The sequence below is a fragment of the Diadema antillarum genome, unplaced genomic scaffold, assembly GCF_040938485.1.
Source record: "Diadema antillarum isolate AM-2024a unplaced genomic scaffold, OU_Dant_1.0 seq00000094_RagTag, whole genome shotgun sequence".
Classification (NCBI taxonomy): domain Eukaryota; kingdom Metazoa; phylum Echinodermata; class Echinoidea; order Diadematoida; family Diadematidae; genus Diadema; species Diadema antillarum.
Genome location: NW_027271183.1, coordinates 1,006,591 through 1,028,438, shown reverse-complemented (window position 1 = coordinate 1,028,438; position 21,848 = coordinate 1,006,591). Strand labels below are relative to the sequence as shown.

General features: G+C 39.4%; 1 protein-coding gene across 1 annotated transcript; it reads right to left on the bottom strand.

Moving 5' to 3' along the window:
* Positions 1–4,450: 4,450 nt before the first annotated feature.
* LOC139726645 (uncharacterized) lies at positions 4,451–21,036 on the bottom strand. Its single transcript, XM_071637634.1, has 6 exons — positions 20,882–21,036; positions 18,043–18,963; positions 7,672–7,760; positions 7,243–7,437; positions 6,181–6,250; positions 4,451–4,792 (listed from the first exon to the last, which is right to left on the bottom strand). The coding sequence occupies exons 1-6, from the start codon at positions 21,011–21,013 to the stop codon at positions 4,643–4,645; spliced, it is 1,557 nt and encodes a 518-aa protein (XP_071493735.1). The 5' UTR covers positions 21,014–21,036; the 3' UTR covers positions 4,451–4,642.
* Positions 21,037–21,848: the final 812 nt, after the last annotated feature.

The window sequence follows — 21,848 nt, the reverse complement described above, 5'->3', positions numbered from 1 at the left end:
AGACATGAGAACAAGTCAGCTACCACACTAGAAAATCAAAGGTGATAAATTATTGACAATATAAAATTCTGAACATACGAAAACATGACGTATAAAGTATTTTCAATACTAGCTTTATATACTCAAATATTACACATTACAAAAAGCTTGATATTTACAGATCACATTCACAGCAATAGACCAAAAATAAAATTAATAAATCATTCACCATTTTGAGGCAAGGTTTCTATTCGCATGTTGTCAAAACTTCATCAAGCACTATGTGGTTTTTAAAGCATCTATCAAACCAACCCAGGGCCCTGTTTCATAAAGCTGTTCATAAAGTTACGAACAACTTACGAGCGACTGGTGATCAGTTCTGGGCCCCGTGTCATAAAAAGTTGATATGATAGCAACTTTTGCTGGGATGGCAATTGTCATGGTAATGACAAGAATCCAGCTTCCTGATTGGCTGTTGCTATTGGAAGTTGCCATTCCAGCAAGAGTTGCCATCCTAATATCTTTTATGAAATGGGGCCCTGATGTGCTATACTCATCAGAACTTCCATAGTTTAGCACAAGAACCAATCACCAGTCGTTTGTAACTTTACGAACAGCTTTATGAAACACCCCCATCAGTATTAGCTAATATTGTACATGCTTTCAGAATATTGGTAAAAAAGAAGCAAAACAAAAAGCATGTCACCTTTTTGAAATTCATGCTTAACGACAAATGTCTGTTCTTTTTAGACATCCTTTTGAATTGCTTTCTTCACCACAAAGCTAATATAAAGTGCACATGTATGCATACATACAATTCTTCATAATAGAACATTTCCCACAATTAACACACACCTGTGCTAAGACATTTCTATTTATGCTCTGTTCCTTTTGCCAAACTACAGGCCCAGTATGAAAAGGAAAACAATCAAGTGATCACTTCAATAAGAAAGGCAAACCATCATTTAGGACTAGAGTGACATTTGCACTTTCTCAGTCATGTCCCCAGATTTAGACACCATGGCCCGAATTCACGAAGGTGGTACAAATGAAACCATGGTTTAAACCATGGACAAAAACCATGGAGCACCAAGTGTCGCACAGAATATTTCGTTACGAAATTAGTCATTTTGTCGACAAAATGACCGTTTCGTTAACGAAATTATCATTTCGTGGATGAAATGTTCATTTAGTTACAAAATGTTGTCATTTTGTTACAAAATACATGTAATCATTTCATCGAGTGACATTTGCACTTTCTCAGTCATGTCCCCAGATTTAGACACCATGGCCCGAATTCACGAAGGTGGTACAAATGAAACCATGGTTTAAACCATGGACAAAAACCATGGAGCACCAAGTGTCGCACAGAATATTTCGTTACGAAATTAGTCATTTTGTCGACAAAATGACCGTTTCGTTAACGAAATTATCATTTCGTGGATGAAATGTTCATTTAGTTACAAAATGTTGTCATTTTGTTACAAAATACATGTAATCATTTCATCGAGTGACATTTGCACTTTCTCAGTCATGTCCCCAGATTTAGACACCATGGCCCGAATTCACGAAGGTGGTACAAATGAAACCATGGTTTAAACCATGGACAAAAACCATGGAGCACCAAGTGTCGCACAGAATATTTCGTTACGAAATTAGTCATTTTGTCGACAAAATGACCGTTTCGTTAACGAAATTATCATTTCATGGACGAAATGTTCATTTAGTTACAAAATGTTGTCATTTCGTTACAAAATAATCATTTCATTGACGAAATGACTGAATTTGTAACGAAATATTCCACGCGACACTTGGCGCTCCATGGTTTAAACCATGGTTTAAACCATGGTTTCATTTGTACCACCTTCATGAATTCGGGCTCATATGTTTTTACACACATACAAGCACACACTAGCAAAAACAGGCACACACTTGCACACACAATGTAGGCCTACTGTATATGCCATACATTTAGCACATTGAGACTTTCCGACAATTTTGTGAGTGGTTAATTCGCGAACGCGGAGTACAGTAATGGAGAAATGTATGTACGCATGTTGCATTCATGTTGATGTTAGAGTTAATAATTTTGTGAAATTTGTGATAATAAAAACATTGCAAAATATATGCCATATACAGTACACATAACGACAGATTCCTGTCATCTTTACTCTGGCCATAGCATAAACCCAATGGAGCACGACAACACATTTATATCACAGAAAAGGTGCATGTGTGGCTTCACTGTGAATACACCATGATATCATTCTATTTGATATATATTTTACAAATACAACTTGATTATCATAAACATTACAATGTCAAGTTTATTAGGCTTTATTTACTTAATGTATGTAAACTCAAATACACATATAATTTCAAAGATATAAGGTACACATCAGTACTTACAGTGCAGTATATCAAACATAAATGTTGCTGAAGGCCTTAAACCATATAATACTCTGATACTTAGTACAACAACAAAAAAGAAAAAAAAAAAGTCAAACCCGGAAAATTAATGAAGTAAGGTCTATTGATATATGAGGCAGTGATTCATATTAGAGTGAAACATGCATAGCACATATGAAACAATTTATTGCAAATTACCAGTTGTCTTGTGTCCACTGGTTACAGAACAACACATTTGTTTCTGTCTTAGTCCATAATTGATAACAATAATCATACCAATGCATAATTTTACTTTATGACTAATATGATGAATTCAGTATTACTGTTCCTCTGTAGTCTTTCACACTCTTTAAAGTATTAATCATGACAGCTATTGTACCAATTATGCAATTCTCTGGGGAAACTTTAGAATATCACAATGTTCCATATTTCTATGTGCTCCCCTTTATGAAAGTCACTTTTCAGCCGTATGACTTGACTTGTAACTCATACTGCCATTAGTCAGCATGCATGCTGCACTATAAACATTATGATTATATGCTTATACTGCTTAGCCAATAAGCTCAAAGGCTTAGCTATCATTGCTTTTTATAGCCAAAATGCTCAAAGACTAAATCCCTTACATTTCTGTTTTTTCTTTACGACAAGCAACCATTTATTATTTTTTTCAATGCACTAAGTTTTGCAATCTTTGTGGGCATTGATAATTGGAATATTGCAAAGTTAGAGAGCAAAATTGAGTACTCCTACTGTTCAGGTTGAGCCTTTCAGACCCACAGGCAAGATTATTGTGGACAATAACACTGGAATTTTTCTGTAGTGGTTCTGTGAGGGTTAAGAAATACAATTCTAATCCACTCAAACTCTGACAAAACTCTAATATCAACATCACTTTCTGCTGAACAAAAAGAATGAGGGTGGGAAGTAAAATCCTGGGATGTAAAGGTCCAGTATTAATACAACTACCCGCCCAATACCCCATTGTTCGTTTTCTGACCTTTATTTTCCAAAGACGATTCAGAAATCTCTTGGTACAGTCATAAAATCCTGCGTAACTATCACGCTGGATGTTGTAAATGAAGTCCACTTCACATGACTGCAAGCAAATTTTACTCCACACAGAATATTTTGGCATTTATAGTACACTTGTTCTCATTGCAAGATTTCATTAATAAACACCACCTCATGAATACAACACCAGTAATGATGACTTATACAGGATCCTTGATTTACCTGGGTACATATTGATGTAGATACTAATAGGGTGATTTCTTAGCCAAGAATATGAAACAATTACAAATATATATTACATTTATTACACCATATTTGACACATTTACATCATGTAAATTGATGAATTGGGTTTGGTTGACAGTTGCATCCTAAAAGGCTTCCCTTTTGAGAAAAAAAAAAAAAAAACCTGCCTCGAATAATTTTGGCTGAAGTTGATGCCACTCTGGTCTTCATATACATTGTATATTGCAAATTACTGGTTGAATGATTTTTTAAATAGGTATAGTGTGTCCACCAGCATAAATCTATTAATCTTCGCCTCAATATACATGTATATATCTAAATCACTCTTCAAGACATTGCTGTAACACCATGGAAGCTACTTACAGTACTTGCTCAGAGCTTGTCCCAAGTATTATAAGCAGGTACTGTATATGCCGAATATTGTGCGAAGTTTCTATTTTCGCGAATTTCGCGAGTCAGGTGCTATTCGCGAAATTACAAACACATGAAAATATTGACTCTGATCCCAATGTGAATGTGACATACGCATGTATATTTCTCTGTTCAGTACAGGACTCCACAATCGCAAATTTAACCACTCGCAAAATCGTTGGGAATTCCTGATTCACGAAAATTTAGACTCGCGAAATATATGGCGTATACAGTAGATGACATAGTTGAGAAATCACTTATGCCGCAATCTTGCTGTGCGGAGGACAGTCTCACTTCCTGATGTTATGCCTCACGATATGGATGGTAACATTTAATTTCCTTCTATGCAACAATGATCTGAGTGAACAAATATTTGTGAGACATTGTCTAGGCATTAAGAATTTACATTGGTTAAAGTTGTTGTTTTTTCTTCTTGAGAAGTGACAATAGATGTGTATGCATTACCACAAAAACTTCCTTTTGACAGGAAAGTTTGGACCACAGTCAGGACAAAACATATTTTTGAAAGGGTAACTGCGGTGATGAAAGCCTGCCGACTGAAAACCACGGCACTGCCCCCTCCCCTCTCACTTTCCGAAACCAAAGAGAACCTTCATGAGGGCGCTGGCTTTCATGACATCGGGGTCAAAGGCCGGAGGTCGGACCAGGCCCAGGGCGATGCCCAGCTTGACAGCCCAGGACGAGACACGCACCTTATTCTCAGAACTAGGCACCACCTGGCAAAGATAGTTATACAGGAAAGAAACAAAAACTATGGTTGTGCAACTGTCACTATTAAACCATGCAAATTGGCAAATGTCGCTTCCCTGTGTTTAGTATCATACCGGATATTGGTCATGCAAATTTACTTTGTGAACATGCTAATCAATCCATATTTTGCTGATGTGAGTCCACAAAACTATAGTTACTTGTACTGCATTTGGCTAGTCAGCTGTGAACAGGGTTCCCAACTCATTTTACTTCCTTAATTTTTATATTCCCCTTTGATAACAATACAATGTTTCCTCCCTCATAATGAGTAACAGGTGTTTAGCTTACAAAATATTCAGCTACAGCTGCAGCATAGAAAAGTTTTTGGGGTTTTTTTTTCAACTGATGATACTAAAGTATTGTTCAGATATTCTGATTGATAATCCCTTGTGCAGTCCCACCCTTGCTCAACCACATAAGGGATTCTTAGGATTATCCCTGTATTTCCATACCAGTGTGATGGATTAGACTCTTGAGCAATCTTGCCCATCTCTGCAGCTGAAACACCTCTTTAAAGGGAAGATAAACCCCAAGAGCAATGTGGATTGAGTGAAAGCAACAACATTAGTAAAACACATCAGTGAAAGTTTGAAGAAAATCGGACAATCGATGCAAAAGTTATGAATTTTTAAAGTTTTGATGTTGGAACCGCTGGATGACGAGACTACTAGAGGTTATGACGTATGAGTGGACAACAATACCAAGAAAATATAAAGAAAATTCTGCAAAAATCAATTTTTCATGAAAATTACAAATTCCATCAACTTGATGTTGACATATGTTAAGGGTAGCAATTATTCCCCCTGCTTTCTGAAAGCGGTTGGTCCATTGCTCTTTCATAATTCTAGAAAAGTGAATTTTTGTTAAATTTCCTTTATATTTTCTTTGTATTGTTGTCCACTCATACGTCATATCCTCTAGTAGTCTCCTCCTCCAGCGGTTCCAACACCAAAACTTTAAAAATTCATAACTTTTGCATCGATTGTCCGATTTTCCTCAAACTTTCACTGATGTGTTCTACTAATGTTGCTGCTTTCACTCAATCCACATTGTTCTTTGGGTTTACCTTCCCTTTAATAGTAAAATAAATCTTCAACATTTTCTTTGTGGTTACAAAAGTCAGGCAAGCATTTCTTCACTTTTTATCCCATCACACAAATAAGTTTCTGCAATGGACAAAAACTCAATAGTAAAATGCATGGACAGGTGCATCTCACTAATATTGAATACTGAAAACAAAACAAAGAACGAAAAGAGAGAAAATGCACCTGCCATAGCATACGAGCTTGACATTAAAACAGTTTTATTCAAAAATATGTAGAGTACATTTAAGGAACTCAATTGGTCTTCTTACCTTGTCCAAGACGTGAGTGTGAATCAGTCCATCACTCCCAATGTAAAACGTAGAGAAAGCATCAAAGTATCTGCAACGATGAAATGATAACACAGTCAGTGTAACATTAAAGGAACCATAACAAGGGTCTTTCTTTACCTTTTTTTTTCTTTGGTAAATAACTAAATAATTACTACTACTACGACTGCTAATACTAACAATAATAATGATAATAGTTAACAATGCTTATATAGTGCATAACACATAGTGTATGTCCCTATGCATTCAAGAAAAGGAAAAGACTATGATAAAATATACAATTGCCATTGACTATCAACTAGTGCAATTTTCAGAGTTTTCTTATCATGGTGTTCCTCTTGAATATGGCACAAGATAGACTCTATTATGACAAACAATAATGGCAGAAATAAAAGAAACAAAGCAAAACAAGATCTGAACTTAGAGAAATAGATGTTTACAATGGTCGCTAACAAACACAATTTGCAAATTCGGCAAAGTGAAGGGGTATATGGGCACTTACTCTATTTTGTAAAACAGTTTTGTTCTACTCATTACATAACTTTTTTTCACACAACACTGACTGAACCTCATCTTTTTTTTTTTTTTTTTTTTTTTTGGGGGGGGGGGTGCATTTTCTTATCAAATACAGTTCATTATCTTTGGGCACTCAATGCATCCTAAGCAACTGAAATATGTATATGCTCTAGAAATATTTTGGGCAATCATTATCATTTAAACATTAAATTCTTGTCAATATAGCATTTCTAATGACACATTCACTGCTATGAGGGATAGCCCTAAATGGGGAATTACATTCAACTAACACGAATTCCAGTACGGGCAAATATTCATAACTTATTAGACTTGACCTTGTTCATCATACAAAAGTTATACAACAAGTATATTCTGTATTCATATCTTATTTTTTTCAACAGCAAGTACAGAGTAAAATCCGCAAACTTAAAATTACTCACTGGCAACCATATCTACTACTGTCACATTCGATATTCAAGATAATTCAAAGCCAAGCCAAAAGAGCCCCATTTTGGGTGCTCTACTCACCTGTAATTATGTGACTTGCTCCAAGGCCTCAGGGCATAGCTGTGCAGGGGCACGCCCTTCATCCGCCATCTTGCCTGCACGCATCCTTGCTCTGTCTCCATGGTGATGCGCAGCACCTCCATCTGGGTTTTCAGCAAGTAGGCTGTGCTAAGGTATTTGAGTGACTGGACAGTAGCCTTATACGCTGGCAGGCCTCTGTGTATCAGATAAAGAATATTCAAAATGTGCTCATGCCAAGCTCTCCAAAATTAATGCCAGTCAATCATTTGATATTTAGACAAATGATCACATTTTGCCACAACAGGAAAAAAAAAAAGGATGAAGAAAAGCAAATCAAGTAACAATTGGGGAAAAGAGGTTGCAGCAAATATACATTTTCATTTACAAAACTGCAGTGTATGCATGAGGATAAATGTCAAAGATACAAACCTTGTGCTGACTTTCATGATGCGGTTGTTGAAGTGAATATGGTCTGCATACAGTCCATAGTCATGTGACTGCTCAAAGAATCTTGGCATCTGTTCAACACATAGCATTGGAATAAGATGAAAAAATGATACAAAAAAGTAAATAATTACAAAACTATGACAAAGTATTTTGGTGTAGGAAATCAATCACATAGAACTGCCAGCTTCGGCAGTGGAACATTGAAACATTGGTGATGTCAGTCACATATGGAATTATGCCCCTTTTGACATATTTCTAGCAAATACTACCGAAAAACCGACAGAAAGGCAGGTAAGATTTCAAAGGATCATGTACAACCATGACTTGATGTTCATCAAGTAAAGATTTTTTTTTTTATCAACAAAAAAAACCAACAACAGCACTTTGGTAATTCAATTGATATTCTAGAACATTCCTTACAGTTGCTTGTTTCATATTTGTAACTGGTTACAAACATGCATTTGTGTAGTAGTTAATCAAAGTCGATATACATGTACGTCATATTCATGTTGATCACAACGAAGTTATTGACAATGACAAAATGCCTTTAACTACAGGGGAAACTCGGTATAACGAACACTGCTATAACGAGATATCGGTTATAACGAGGAAATTTTCTCGGTCCCAAATTTCCTTCCACACAAGTCTATGTAAAATGCTACTCTTATAGCGAGATCGGCTATAACGAAATAACTGCTATAACGAGATAAATTTTGTGACTTCCAAACAAAGAAAAACATAGTAAATCAAACCTGCTATAGCGAGGTAAAGCAAAATGCCTTCGGTAAAGCTTTACTTCGCCTGTGCTATCATCTTCCGAGATTGTAAAGCTTGATGCGCCAAAAACTGTCTTGTACACACATAATCATTAAGCACTCCAGCTAGCACTGCATGTTGTACGTGTGAAGTGTGTGTGTGCACGCACACTGATCAGGGATGCCAAGTTCAAACAATTTGTATGAGTGAGATTTTCATGACTCGGCATCTCGGCGCGCGAATGTGCGCGCGAGCGAGGGTGTGGCAGGGTTTTTTCCACCTGATGGCCTCCCACGGTAGCTTTTTCAACTTTTTAGCTCGTAATGGTGCAATCAGGTGCATACTTACGTGACTTTTTTTGTACTTATTTTGAAAGACAAAAGGAAATATATCTTCGATTGCAACTATTACTTTAATCTTTTGAGCTACTTGCTCCTTTCATAGTCCCAAATTGCAGACTTCGCCCGGTGCGTGAGAAAAATGGGTGCTATGCGTGAGATCGTGAGATGGCCCCTAAATGCTTGAGTCTCACGCAGAATGCGTGAGACTTGGTAGCTCTGACTGATACATGCAGAAAATGTAGTGGGACGGCCATATGTGTACATGACATCATCATGACGTTTAGCAGGTGTGAGGCAATCTGATGCTGTGATTGGCCTTCTACTTAGGGAATTCCCCGTCTTTACACACACGCAGTCATAATGTACATGTATATAGAATGTGTCACATACACACACAGCATTGTGCAGACCATATTCAAGCTTTCCACACAACACACACCCATACGATAACCACATACCAATCCACAGACGATCTTGTATTGATACAATCACAAGCTAAAAAAATTTACAAATTCAAACATCTACAATTAATAAGAAACACATTCTTGATATTGGATTTCCTTGGCGAAAAACATCTTCTTACCCATAAAGGTGAGTAATTCCCTCACACACAATATCAAGTTATCAGTATTGATTGAAATATGATGGGTAGTCCCACATGTGCAAATTAATGTCTTTATTTTATGCCTTCTTTTATGCCTACTGATATAACGAGATATCGGCTATAACGAGGAAAATGACTCGGTCCCGACCATCTCGTTATATCGAGTTTGCACTGCAGGGGAAACTCGGTATAACGAACACTGCTATAAAGAGATATCGGTTATAACGAGGAAATTCTCTCGGTCCCAAATTTCCTTCCGCACAAGTCTATGTAAAATGCTACTCTTATAGCGAGATCGGCTATAACGAAATAACTGCTATAACGAGATAAATTTTGTGACTTCCAAACAAAGAAAAAGATAGTAAATCAAACCTGCTATAGCGAGGTAAAGCAAAATGCCTTCGGTAAAGCTTACTTCGCCTGTGCTATCATCTTCCGAGATTGTAAAGCTTGATGCGCCAAAAACTGTCTTGTACACACATAATCATTTTCTTCAGTGCACTCCAGCTAGCACTGCATGTTGTACGTGTGAAGTGTGTGTGTGCACGCACACTGATACATGCAGAAAATGTGGTGGGACGGCCATATGTATACATGACATCATCATGACGTTTAGCAGGTGTGAGGCAATCTGATGCTGTGATTGGCCTTCTACTTCGGGAATTCCCCGTCTTCACACACACGCAGTCATAATGTACATACAGAATGTGTCACATACACACACAGCATTGTGCAGACCATATTCAAGCTTTCCACACAACACACACCCATACGATAACCACATACCAATCCACAGACGATCTTGATACAATCGCAAGCTATATAAATTTACAAATTCAAACATCTACAATTAATAAGAAACACATTCTTGATATTGGATTTCCTTGGCGAAAAACATCTTCTTACCCATCTTTTGAGTTATTCCCTCACACACAATATCAAGTTATCAGTATTGATTGAAATATGATGGGTAGTCCCACATGTGCAAATTAATGTCTTTATTTTATGCCTTCTTTTATGCCTACTGATATAACGAGATATCGGCTATAACGAGGAAAATGACTCGGTCCCGACCATCTCGTTATATCGAGTTTCCACTGTATCATTCAATTGCAATATTTTCAGGGATAAAAAGAGTGGTGGGGTATGGGCAAGATAAGAGGCATGGGCAATGATTCGTATTGCACGTTTTTGAAGTAGTAATAGTCTTTGACTATGACATTCATGAGCATTACCCCAAACAGTTATTCCATAATACAAATAAGGTAAAATTATAGCATTATAAATTGATTTCAAAACAGACTTCGGGAGAAAACTAAGTTTGTACATTACACCAATATTTATTGATGATTTATTACAAATATGATTAATATGTGCTTGATACTATTTTGATTGTGTGTTGTTTATGAGATATTATTTAAATTTTACTGGACTGTGGTTGTACAATGCATGCTAGTGCTACAGTTGCTGTTACACATAAATATTTAAACACCCATTGCAACACTCATGAAGATTTTGAAGTTGTGCAAATGTACATCTAACATGTTACATTCTATACTGGTTTTCTCCTACAATAATTGATGTGGAAATTGGTCATGGAGAGATAACAGCACTGCTTTAGATAAGAGCAAAGTAATGAGAGATCCCAGCAATCTTGATATGATGTGGCTCCACATAGGCATTAATCATGTTTTGAGTAAGAGTTGATCAAGTGATATACCCAAGATTCCAGCGACATCATCAAGTCATCGCTCAACTTGCTTAGGGGCAAAAACTGCATATGGGGGGTAAGCGCATAAGTGTTACGTTACTAAAATGTTACATCCCATGCACGTCCCATCATCGCATGGAGAGATTTTATCAGGCCAGCCAGGCAGGTGGGTATGTGGTATGCGTACCGCGTGCGAGAGCAATGCGCTTTATACAAGTATGCACCTGATTTGTTTTTGCCCCTCAGGCAACACTTCTTTTTTTAGGTCACAGAATCTTGTCTAATGTATAATATTTTCTAAAAGATTTATTGTCCTGCATTTGGCAAAAGTTCTTCTGCCATGACTCTGTTATTGCATACATTGAGACTTTGTATTTTTCTCTTCAGAACTTCTTTGAGGAGATTGAAGATTTGAAGTTTGCTCTGCAACAGTCAGCCAAACTGAACCAAGAATATGACAAGGCCCTGAGGCATACGTGTCAGACCTATGGAGCTGCCTTCCCACTCGATAGTCTCCCATCCAGACCCCGATCTGCTCCATCCTCGGCATCCAAGAAGCATCGATCAAGACAAAAGAAGATTGCTGAGTGAGAAGACAATCTTCGTGCGGAAAAATGAGATGCAGGAAAGAGAAGACGGGACTGCTGAATAGTGAGCTCGGAAGAGAGAGTGTATCACCAGGATGGCAACTGTGAACAGCATATTCTGGGCCCAGCAAATTCCATGCTGTGTGAGATGTGTCAAGTTGCCTGTTTGTAAGACTTTACATTGTCTGTATAACAATCTTGTAGAGCCATTATTGCTGCAGAATTAGCTGAATTCTGATGGTTCTATTACAGCCCGTGTCTACCCAATTCGGGTTATATTACATGGCCGGCGGAGCGTTTTCAAAAGTGTGGGGGCCCACTTCTGAGCAAAAAAGAAAAACGAAAGGTCCTCACCTCATCTCTCCCCTTCCATTTCCAGGTTTCTTCAGCTGACAAGCAAAAAAAAAAAAGGTCCTCAGCTCATCTCCCCCTTTCCATATTCCGGGGTTTTTTTTTCAGCTGACAAGCAAAAAAAAAAGGTCCTCAGTGGAAAAACATACCCTTACTGTGCTCACACTTCAAGATCTCTATCTATTTCCATTTAGTGCCACTTACGTATTTCCGGGTTAAAAAAAGTGTGGGTTCCCAAAGTGATGACACCTTATGTATTCCTTTGTATGGTGCACAAAAAGTGTGGGGGCCCGTGCCCCCACGGCCCCCACAGTTCCGCCAGCCATATTGCCTGCAATTGCAGAGATATTACTGATTTTCAGACAGAGCTCTCCCTTTTTTATGTATTCATTACATTTCAGTGGCTGACACTGAGGAGTGAGGTCGAGTATTGGGAGGCTGAATTTAACATTGATCATGATTATGGAGTTCCAGCCCTTACTTCCCTACATGTACTGTAAAGTTAGTGCGAGAGACTGTGGGTGAAGACAGATGTAGATTGTACTCCATGAAATGATGAATGTCTCATCCTCTAATGATGTGCATTCTATATGGCAAAAAATAAATTTGGCAGTGGGATGAAAGGGGAAACCACTGAAAATTTGGGACAGGTCTTAACAAGGGCTCAGTTGTAACAGATGAAGGGGGGGGGGGGGGATTTGTTTGCCATGTCTGACAACTTAAATTTCCCATGCATATGTGTATGGATACTTAGTGTGTGTGCAGCAATTTATTCAGCACACACTGCTCCAGCTGCAGCTAGGCACGCTCAATGATTGAATATGCAACATACGGATACATGAAGTTTTTTGACAGTTGGAGATTGCATCCGTGCCAGGAAGACTGTGTAGCCCCGCATGCTAAATCCCAATGGCTAGGCACTGACATACTCTAATGTACAATGTACCTCTACAGACACAGATGCAGTTTTGCATACTTGATGGTAAGAACGGTTTGTTCTGAACATTGTTTTACTGCAAATTCGTTTGATGAGAATCGAAAGGCTAATGTGTAAGGGGCTTCTTTCTTGTCATATTCAATCTTTCTGTGAGTGACAGGAGGTTGCCCAGTACAGTACTGTATACGCCATATATTTCGCAAGTCTAAATTTTCACGAATCGGGAATTCCTGACGATTTCGCGAGTGGTTAAATTCGCGATCGTGGAGTCCTGTACTGAACGGAGAATGTACATGTGTACGTCACATTCACATCGGGATCAGAGTCAATATTTTCGCGTGTCTTTAATTTCGCGAATAGCACCCGATTCGCGAAATTCGCGAAAATAAAAACCTCGCGAAATATTCGGCGTATACAGTACATTGTACAGTGGACTCCCGTTATAACGAAAGTCCTCGGGACCAGCAGTTTTCTTTCTTTATATCAAAATTTTGTTATAACTGTGTTCGTTATAACAGGAGTGCACAGTGCACTCCTGTTACAACAAACACAGTTATAACAAAATTCCGGTTACAAAGAAGTAAAAATTCAGGCCGCAACATTATCCAGTTTATGTATTTTAAATGTTTATTTGTTCAGTTATAATGAAATTTCTAACTTCTTACTAAGTAATAACAGGAGTCCATTGTACTATACAGGTGTACATGCACGTGCATAATGAATAATTTTATACAATGTCCTCCCAGTTGACCAACTACGAAATCATTACATTCCAAACTAGAGAGGGGCCGTCAAAGGCGGCAGACCCATGCCTAAGTACAAAGTCGGGGTAAACATAATGTGCATTCGGTCATCTACCAGAATTCGGCCACTTAATTGCCAGTGTGCTTTATCACCAGCCAGTGAGTTCTACCAAAGATCGTACACTGAAGTGTACGATCTTTGGTTCTACAGTCACATCACACGCAAATCACATCATTACACATACGGTATTAACACTCATTCACGTACAGGAAAGTCCTTAAGTCTCCTCCAAAAATCCATCGAAAATCCCAAATTCCACCGTCAAAAGTGCAGAATCGGAACTTTTCCAAGCGCGCGCGAATTAAGTCCAGTTTTAAGAGTATTGTCTACGCGACGGGTCGCGGAAAAAGCGCTAAAAATCGAGAAATACGCTGTTTTCTTGCGGGATATTTTGATAACAGCAAGCCGAGAGTGTGATGATATCAAAGGTCGTATGAGTGTACGATCTTTGATGGTATCCACAAAAGCAAAAAAGAAAAACAAAATTTACGTACCCCCTAGGCAATTACCCCTAGGTTGAATGCAAATGTCTACTGCACCAGTATTCGGCCACCAACGAGCGCCGCAACGTCCCCGGTGCAATTTTGCACCAACAGTGTAGAGCGCGATGCATTTTCAGCGGCCTTGCACACGCATTGACATTGAGCACGCATATCGTGCAGTGTGACTGCGACCGAGCAAAATGCTCCTCCAACGAAAAAAACAATCAATGTTAATTTGAAAAATCATCAAAATACGGGCCAGTTTGTGATGACGGAGAACGAACTTTCATAAATCTAGAAGGACATAGTCCCTCAAATAGGCCTAAACGTAAATTTCGGAATTCTTACGATCATTTGAGCAGCGAAGTCGGATCGTTGGGGAGTTTATGTTTTCGTATGGTAGCGGAAAATCGCAAAGTGAGAAACGGGAAATTTTCGGAATGGTCACTATACCATGGGGTCAAAACTTCAAGGTCACACAGAATTTGCAAGGGTCAACCGATTATCACCAAAATCTAATCGATTCTTTCCTGTCATTATCCAAACATTCCCTGAACATTTCGTGCAAATCCGTTTACCCGTTCTCTTGTTATCTTGTACACAAACAAACAAACAAACAAACAAACAAACATACAAACAAACAAACAAACAAACAAACATACGGAACCCTTTACATAACCCCCTGCCGATTTTCATCGGCGTGGGTAATAACCCCCTGCCGATTTTCATCGGCGTGGGTAATGAACTACTTTGTCGAGAACTGTTTATGTAATTTGTGTCTTGTTGATCTTCCTTGGTCGGAAGTACAGCTGTACTCATTGTATTGAACCCGACTAAAGGTATCTGTCATTTTGCAGAATTTTCATCACATTTGTTCAGACTTTTTTTTCAATGTTTGAAAGTGCTGATTCACTATTATCTTTACAGATTATTGATGATGCTGTACATTTTAAAGTCAGTTATGTAGACTGGGGTAAAAAACCACTGTATAAATAACTGACATCTGGTTGATTGTTGTAGATATTAAAATATGATATATTATTTTATAACATGATCTTGTCTTCTTTGCGTTGTTTTGGATTTTTGTTGTTGTTTTTCACGAGTTGCCTTGAAACTGGTGGTCAGTCATGTATCACCATTTAGTGGTACATGTATTGTACCAGTACACTGTACAGTATATGTATAACAAATGCAACGGATGAGTTGCATTTATAGAGGTATGTTAAAGGGATGGTACAGTATTGGTGGAGATGAGAATTGGGTTTTTAACTTTTTGTGAGATACCAAGAAAACACTTACGATATAGTACAGAGCATATCTCATTTTAAGAGGAATTCAAAGTTTATTTGATGAAAATCGGGTTTGGAATGACTGAAACATCCAAAAACAAAGTAAAACAAAGCAATCGTAATAAAGTGTGCATCCCACACTTTAGTAGAATCACTCTTTTTTTAATATCTCAGCCATTTCAAAACCAATTTTCATCAAATAAACGATGAATTCCTCATAGAATTACATGTTCTTTCATATTTCATAAGAGGTTTCTCATTATCTCACCCAAAAATGTTAGAAATTAGGTCTCAACCAAAACTATACGATCCCTTTAAAGCATGGAAGTGCAATTTGCCTTCGTACAGACAAATTTTGTGGAGTTTGATGCAAAGTTCATTTTGACACTTCAAAATTTGCATTATGTGATGGTTAAATGAGGGAGAGAGAGAAAAAAAAAGAAGAAAGAAAAAGTGCTTGCTTACATGTGATGTAGTGACCATTCTACAGTCGGACAAGAATCAGGACTGAAGTTTTCAGAAATAGTAGACCACCTGCCTGGTGTATACCCCTCTCTGTGCCAGGCACTTTGGACAGTGTGTACATGTACAATGCTATGGGTTTTTTTCTCACAGCACACAAAGGGTGAAACCTCCAAGGACCACACCCTCTTATGCAAGGCATACAGAGAAATTATCAATGACACTGGAGTTGATCATCTCAGTCTATGCCGAGACGAGTTAAAGGAAGTGATGGAGACATTCAGTGCACTACAGTGCACTCCCGTTATAACGAACACGGTTATAATGAAGTAAAAATTTGGGCCGTAACGTTATCCACTTTATGTATTTTTATTGTTTATTTGTTCGATTATAACGAAATTTCGATATAACGAAAGAAAACTGCCGGTCCTGAGGACTTCGTTATAACAGGAGTCCACTGTACTAGTCACATTGCTGTTGGTATAGATTTAATCTCCAGTTGTTTAACCTATTTGTCAGGGAAGTTTTCCAGGAAATTTCATGTCTGATTCTGATCCGAACACTTTTCATACCCTCACCATGCTGTCAACACTGTACAAGCAAGTTGGCATGTAGAATTCTGATGACAGTTTGGGTTGAATACACCACAGAGAACAAAAGTTGTAAGTGTACTACAGTATACAGGGGAAACTCGGTATAACGAACACTGCTATAACGAGATATCGGTTATAACGAGGAAATTTTCCCGGTCCCAAATTTCCTTCCACACAAGTCTATGTAAAATGCTACTCTTATAGCGAGATCGGCTATAACGAAATAACTGCTATAACGAGATAAATTTTGTGACTTCCAAACAAAGGAAAACATAGCCAATCAAACCTGCTATAGCGAGGTAAAGCAAAATGGCTTCGGTAAAGCTTTACTTCGCCTGTGCTATCATCTTCCGAGATTGTAAAGCTTGATGCGCCAAAAACTGTCTTGTACACACAGTACATAATCATTTTCTTCAGTGCACTCCTGCTAGCACTGCATGTTGTACGTGTAAGTGTGTGTGCGCGCACACTGATACATGCAGAAACTGTGGTGGGACGGCCATAATGTATACATGACATCATCATGACGTTTAGCAGGAATAAGGCAATCTGATGCTGTGATTGGCTTTCTACATAGGGAATTCCCCATCTTCATACACACGCAGTCATAATGTACATACAGAATGTGTCACATACACACACATTGTGCAGACCATATTCAAGCTTCCATACAACACACACCCATACGATAACCACATACCAGTGCACATACGATCTTGATACAATCGCAAGCTATATAAATTTACAAATTCAAACATCTACAATTAATACAAACACATTCTTGACTTGATATTGGATTTGCTTGGCGAAAAACGTCTTCTTACCCATAAAGGTGAGTAATTCCCTCACACACAATATCAAGTTATCAGTATTGATTGAAATATGATGGGTAGTCCCACATGTGCAAATTAATGTCTTTATGTTATGCCTTCTTTTATGCCTACTGATATAACGAGATATCGGCTATAACGAGGAAAATGACTCGGTCCCGACCATCTCGTTATATCGAGTTTCCACTGTATTACCACTTGCTATAGACCGATTCGGGTTCGTTGAGGGCAGCAGACAATTTGTGGCACTGGGCGCAGCCATAAGTTCATTTTGCGGTGTCCCAGCCGACCCCCCCTCCTCTCCCCCACCCCACGGGCAACATGTTTATCGCGCACTAAGCAAGCATTCGTGCGCTCAGAACGAGTCGCCCATTGGCTAAAACAACCATGCATCAGTTTTTCATTCCGTGCGCGTGAGAGGGGTGGGGAGAGAGGAGGGGGAGTCGGCTGAGACACCGCAGTAATGGTGCTGCCCATGCCAAAAATACACATAGCGCGTCACAGAATCGGTCTATATAGTAGCAGCACTTTGATGATACTATTACAAACCTGACACACAAGAAAAAGTTCAAAACAGAAACTAATTTTGAGCAAAGCTGTACACACTTCTTCTGACAGGCGAAGATGCATATAGGCCAACTGTTCTTTGCTAGGGCCATCAGAGTTGGAAGCATCATCTTGTCGCGAAGACCGCTCATCTCCTGCTCCACATAGAACATCTTCTGTTGGGTTGGCTGAGCACATCGCATGCGCTCCACTCATCAGCACATCCATTCCAGAGAGGTCGCCCAAAGCCACAGGCTTTACATGTGGCTTTTTGTCATGAATACAGGGAAGCGAGCTGTTGTGCCTTGCTTCAGAACCACTCGAAACCAAAGACGGGGACACGCTCAGATTGCTGCCACCATCATTGACATGCATGTCATCATCGAGGTTTGACTGACTCGCAGCATCGTCTCTCCTGATTATGATGTCATCGGTGCACTCGTCGCATGGTCTTGCTGCAGACCAGATCACATTCTCCATGTGCATAGAATGGCAAAGCTCCTTTAGTCGCGCTGCGGCCGAACTGCAGAGACTTCCTGCCTCCTTCGCCGCAGAGATAATGTCTAGGGCCTGTTGATAGCTGGTATTCTCCGGTGAGAAAAGAATGGGTGGCTCTTTAATCACATTTTTCTCTGGACCCTCACATCCTTTCTTAAAATGTGGGTGTGTTGTTTTTTCTTGAGCTTGGCAATGTGAATTCAAATGTAAGTCAAGGTGCATGTCACCACCATTCTCATAAACAATCACACTTGTTGGTTCCTCTTTCACTGTTAGTACCAGTGAGTACTTGGAACTCCCAGTGGTGAGAGTATCTTGACACCAAGGCCTATCTTGCTCCAGCAGACCACCCTTGTGGCTCGTGGAGATGAGCTCGAGCTTGCCACTAGCGAGACGGAATATGCTGAGCTTCACAGGTTCAGATACCACTTGCTCTGGTGCAGCAGCATAGCCATGGCGCTGTTCACGATAGCCTTGATGTAACTGCAGAAGAATGCACAACATAGAATCTTCAAAATAAAATCATGGCAAACAAGAGACTAATTCAAAAAAAGGGGGGGAGACTTACTACTCACGCTCTCTCATATAAACTGCTGAATCACATTGCAATTAAGATCTTGACATCCAAAGATCTACAGTACTGACTGACTGTGATGCAGAAAGTGTAGTCAATGCTATGGCCCTAGCAGAGCAATAGTATAATTAGGCCCTAATGTAAATAATCAATGCGCCATTAATAGTTTATCGGGGGAGGGGCAAAAGGAAACAGTCACAGAGATTCTTTTGCATTGGCACAGAAGTACATAATTTTTTATTCATTTTCTCCTTTTTTTAACATTAACTTTGACAAGTAACTATAACAGCACTACAACAGTTACACAATGTCTGGACGGTCCAGTCTGCAATTCAGAATTCAGAATCATTCAATGTGTCCATGTTGGATGTACCGCCATATGGTCATGCCCAGGCCATGCCAAGGATGTGGTGGATGGATATGGACGGCTTTGTAAAACATGTTGCCCATGATTTGACCATTTCCATGAATCGAACACTCTGAATATAAATTTTATTAATGTTAACTGTCGATGAAATCAATATCAACCTCAATTCACTGCTATGACATGACCACACTTTCAAGGTCTAGAGATCTAGATCGATTTTTGTGAGGACTGCGAAATTAATATGACCTTTAATTTATGACCAATGAGCAATGTGTGTATTTAGGCCTACTTGCATTGTAATATGGAATGTCACAACGTCAACTCCCTCCATTTTTTCTTTCTTCTCTTCCTTCCACACCTCCCTAAGGTGTCAATGTTTTTGTTTCTCATCTCCGCCCTTCATTTTGCAATTTGCATTACATATTATTTTCACTAATCTGCATGTACTGGGATGTAGATCAACATGTTTTACACAGGGTATTTTTTTTTTTGTGGGGGGGGGGGGAGACTGGGGAACCTTGTTTACTTTAACAAGCTGTGCTTTTTCAAATTCAAGGTAATACCACACAACATTCCATAGACCATACATGTATATCCATCAACCTGGTTCAATTTTTGTAATTATATACAAACCAAATGTACATGTTTGTGTTACATGTAAATGATTTGTGGCCGTTTGGTGGGGCCGCATTCACGAGTATTATACTGTGGAAGAAAGCCCCACCGCCGTGCTTATCTACCGATGAACGCCACACGGTGGGGCTGAATTCACGAGTATAAACAGGCGAGCCGCCGTAGTATTTATACGGACACGCAGTGGTGGGGCCTATTTCACGAGTATGCCGTGGGCAAAATCGTGAAATAGGCCCCACCGCAGTGCGCGTGCACCCGTGCGTTAGCAAGCAAGGTTAGGTTAGGGTTAGGGTTTAGGGTTAGGTAGGGTTGTATTTATGGTTAAATTGGCCATTAAATTAGTCAAGGGACATTAGGGAGTCCTTCCGAGAACAAAAAGTAGAAGACCAAAGAAAAAAACGGGAGAAAGTGAGGACGAAAGATGCTATGCTGTGGAAATCACCCCCACCGCCGTATGCATCTCGCGTAAACGCCGTTTGGTGGGGCCGCATTCACGAGTATTATACTGTGGAAGAAAGCCCCACCGCCGTGCTTATCTACCGATGAACGCCACACGGTGGGGCTGAATTCACGAGTATAAACAGGCGAGCCGCCGTAGTATTTGTACGGACACGCAGTGGTGGGGCCTATTTCACGAGTATGCCGATTTGTGAAAATACATAACCGTTACTCAGGCGTTAGAACTCTAACGTTACATTACTACTAACATAACACAGGTTAGAGGTCTAGAACACAATTGAAATTGAATTGAATTGATTCCTAACATCGGAATAAATATATGGGACTGTTGAGTGTTAGCGGGTATATACTCGGCAATATTTCCTTACCTTTCGATCTGACCTAAAAGATCTGTCGGACACACAACGACAAGCACAGCCGGAGTTCGAGGCCCATACTCTGCGTGTAAATAAGGAGAACTGATAAAAGCAACCCTTGGAGGGTTTGATGTAAGGTGACATTTTGTTGATACACCACCGTGAGAACTTTCTACTACACGGGTTGAGCTGTAGAGTCTATCACCAATCAAAGCATGCATGCAGTAGCTAGTACAGTGTTGTATACGATCTTTTCGCGGCGGCGAGCATACAGGTGAGCCACGGCCCGAGCAGCGAGCGGTGTAGTCTAGCTTCTGGACTCTTTTTACTCGTAGCAGTGATCGTGTACACGTCAAGCCGTATGAGGGCGTGACACCCGAGGATTGCGATACGCCGAGAACTGCGATACCCGAGAAAAAGTGGTTCGTTGGGCGCGCAGTCTCTCGAATATCGCAATCAGAAAGTTTGCGCCCTCTCTTGGCACCAAGGAAAAGGGGACGGAGCCCAGACTACGAGCGGTGGTGCGGTGGTGTGCGAAATGCGTTCGTGTTTATGAGTAGCTGCCGCTGTTGCATACTGTATGCAGCACATACTATCAGAACCACATCATGTGGATGAAAAGGAGGATTTTTAAGATTGAGGAGAAAGAAAAATTAAGAAGGAGATCAAAAGAGGAGGAGGAGAAGGAGAAGAAGAAGAAGAAGAAGAAGAAGAAGAAGGAGAAGAAAAAGAAGAAGAAGAAGAAGAAAAAGAAGAAGAAGAAAAAGAAGAAGGAGAAGGGTGAAGAAAAAGAGCAAGAAGAAGAAGAAGAAGAAGGGCGAAGAAAAAGAGCAAGAAGACGAAAGTATGAAAAGATACGAATGTATTTAATACTTCCTACTGGTCAGTTGTATCAAAATATTTTAGAAAGGTGGTACAAAATGTACTCTGTAGGCACCTCCTTAATTATTCAAACATTTTTCCCTCCCTGTCGTTCTCT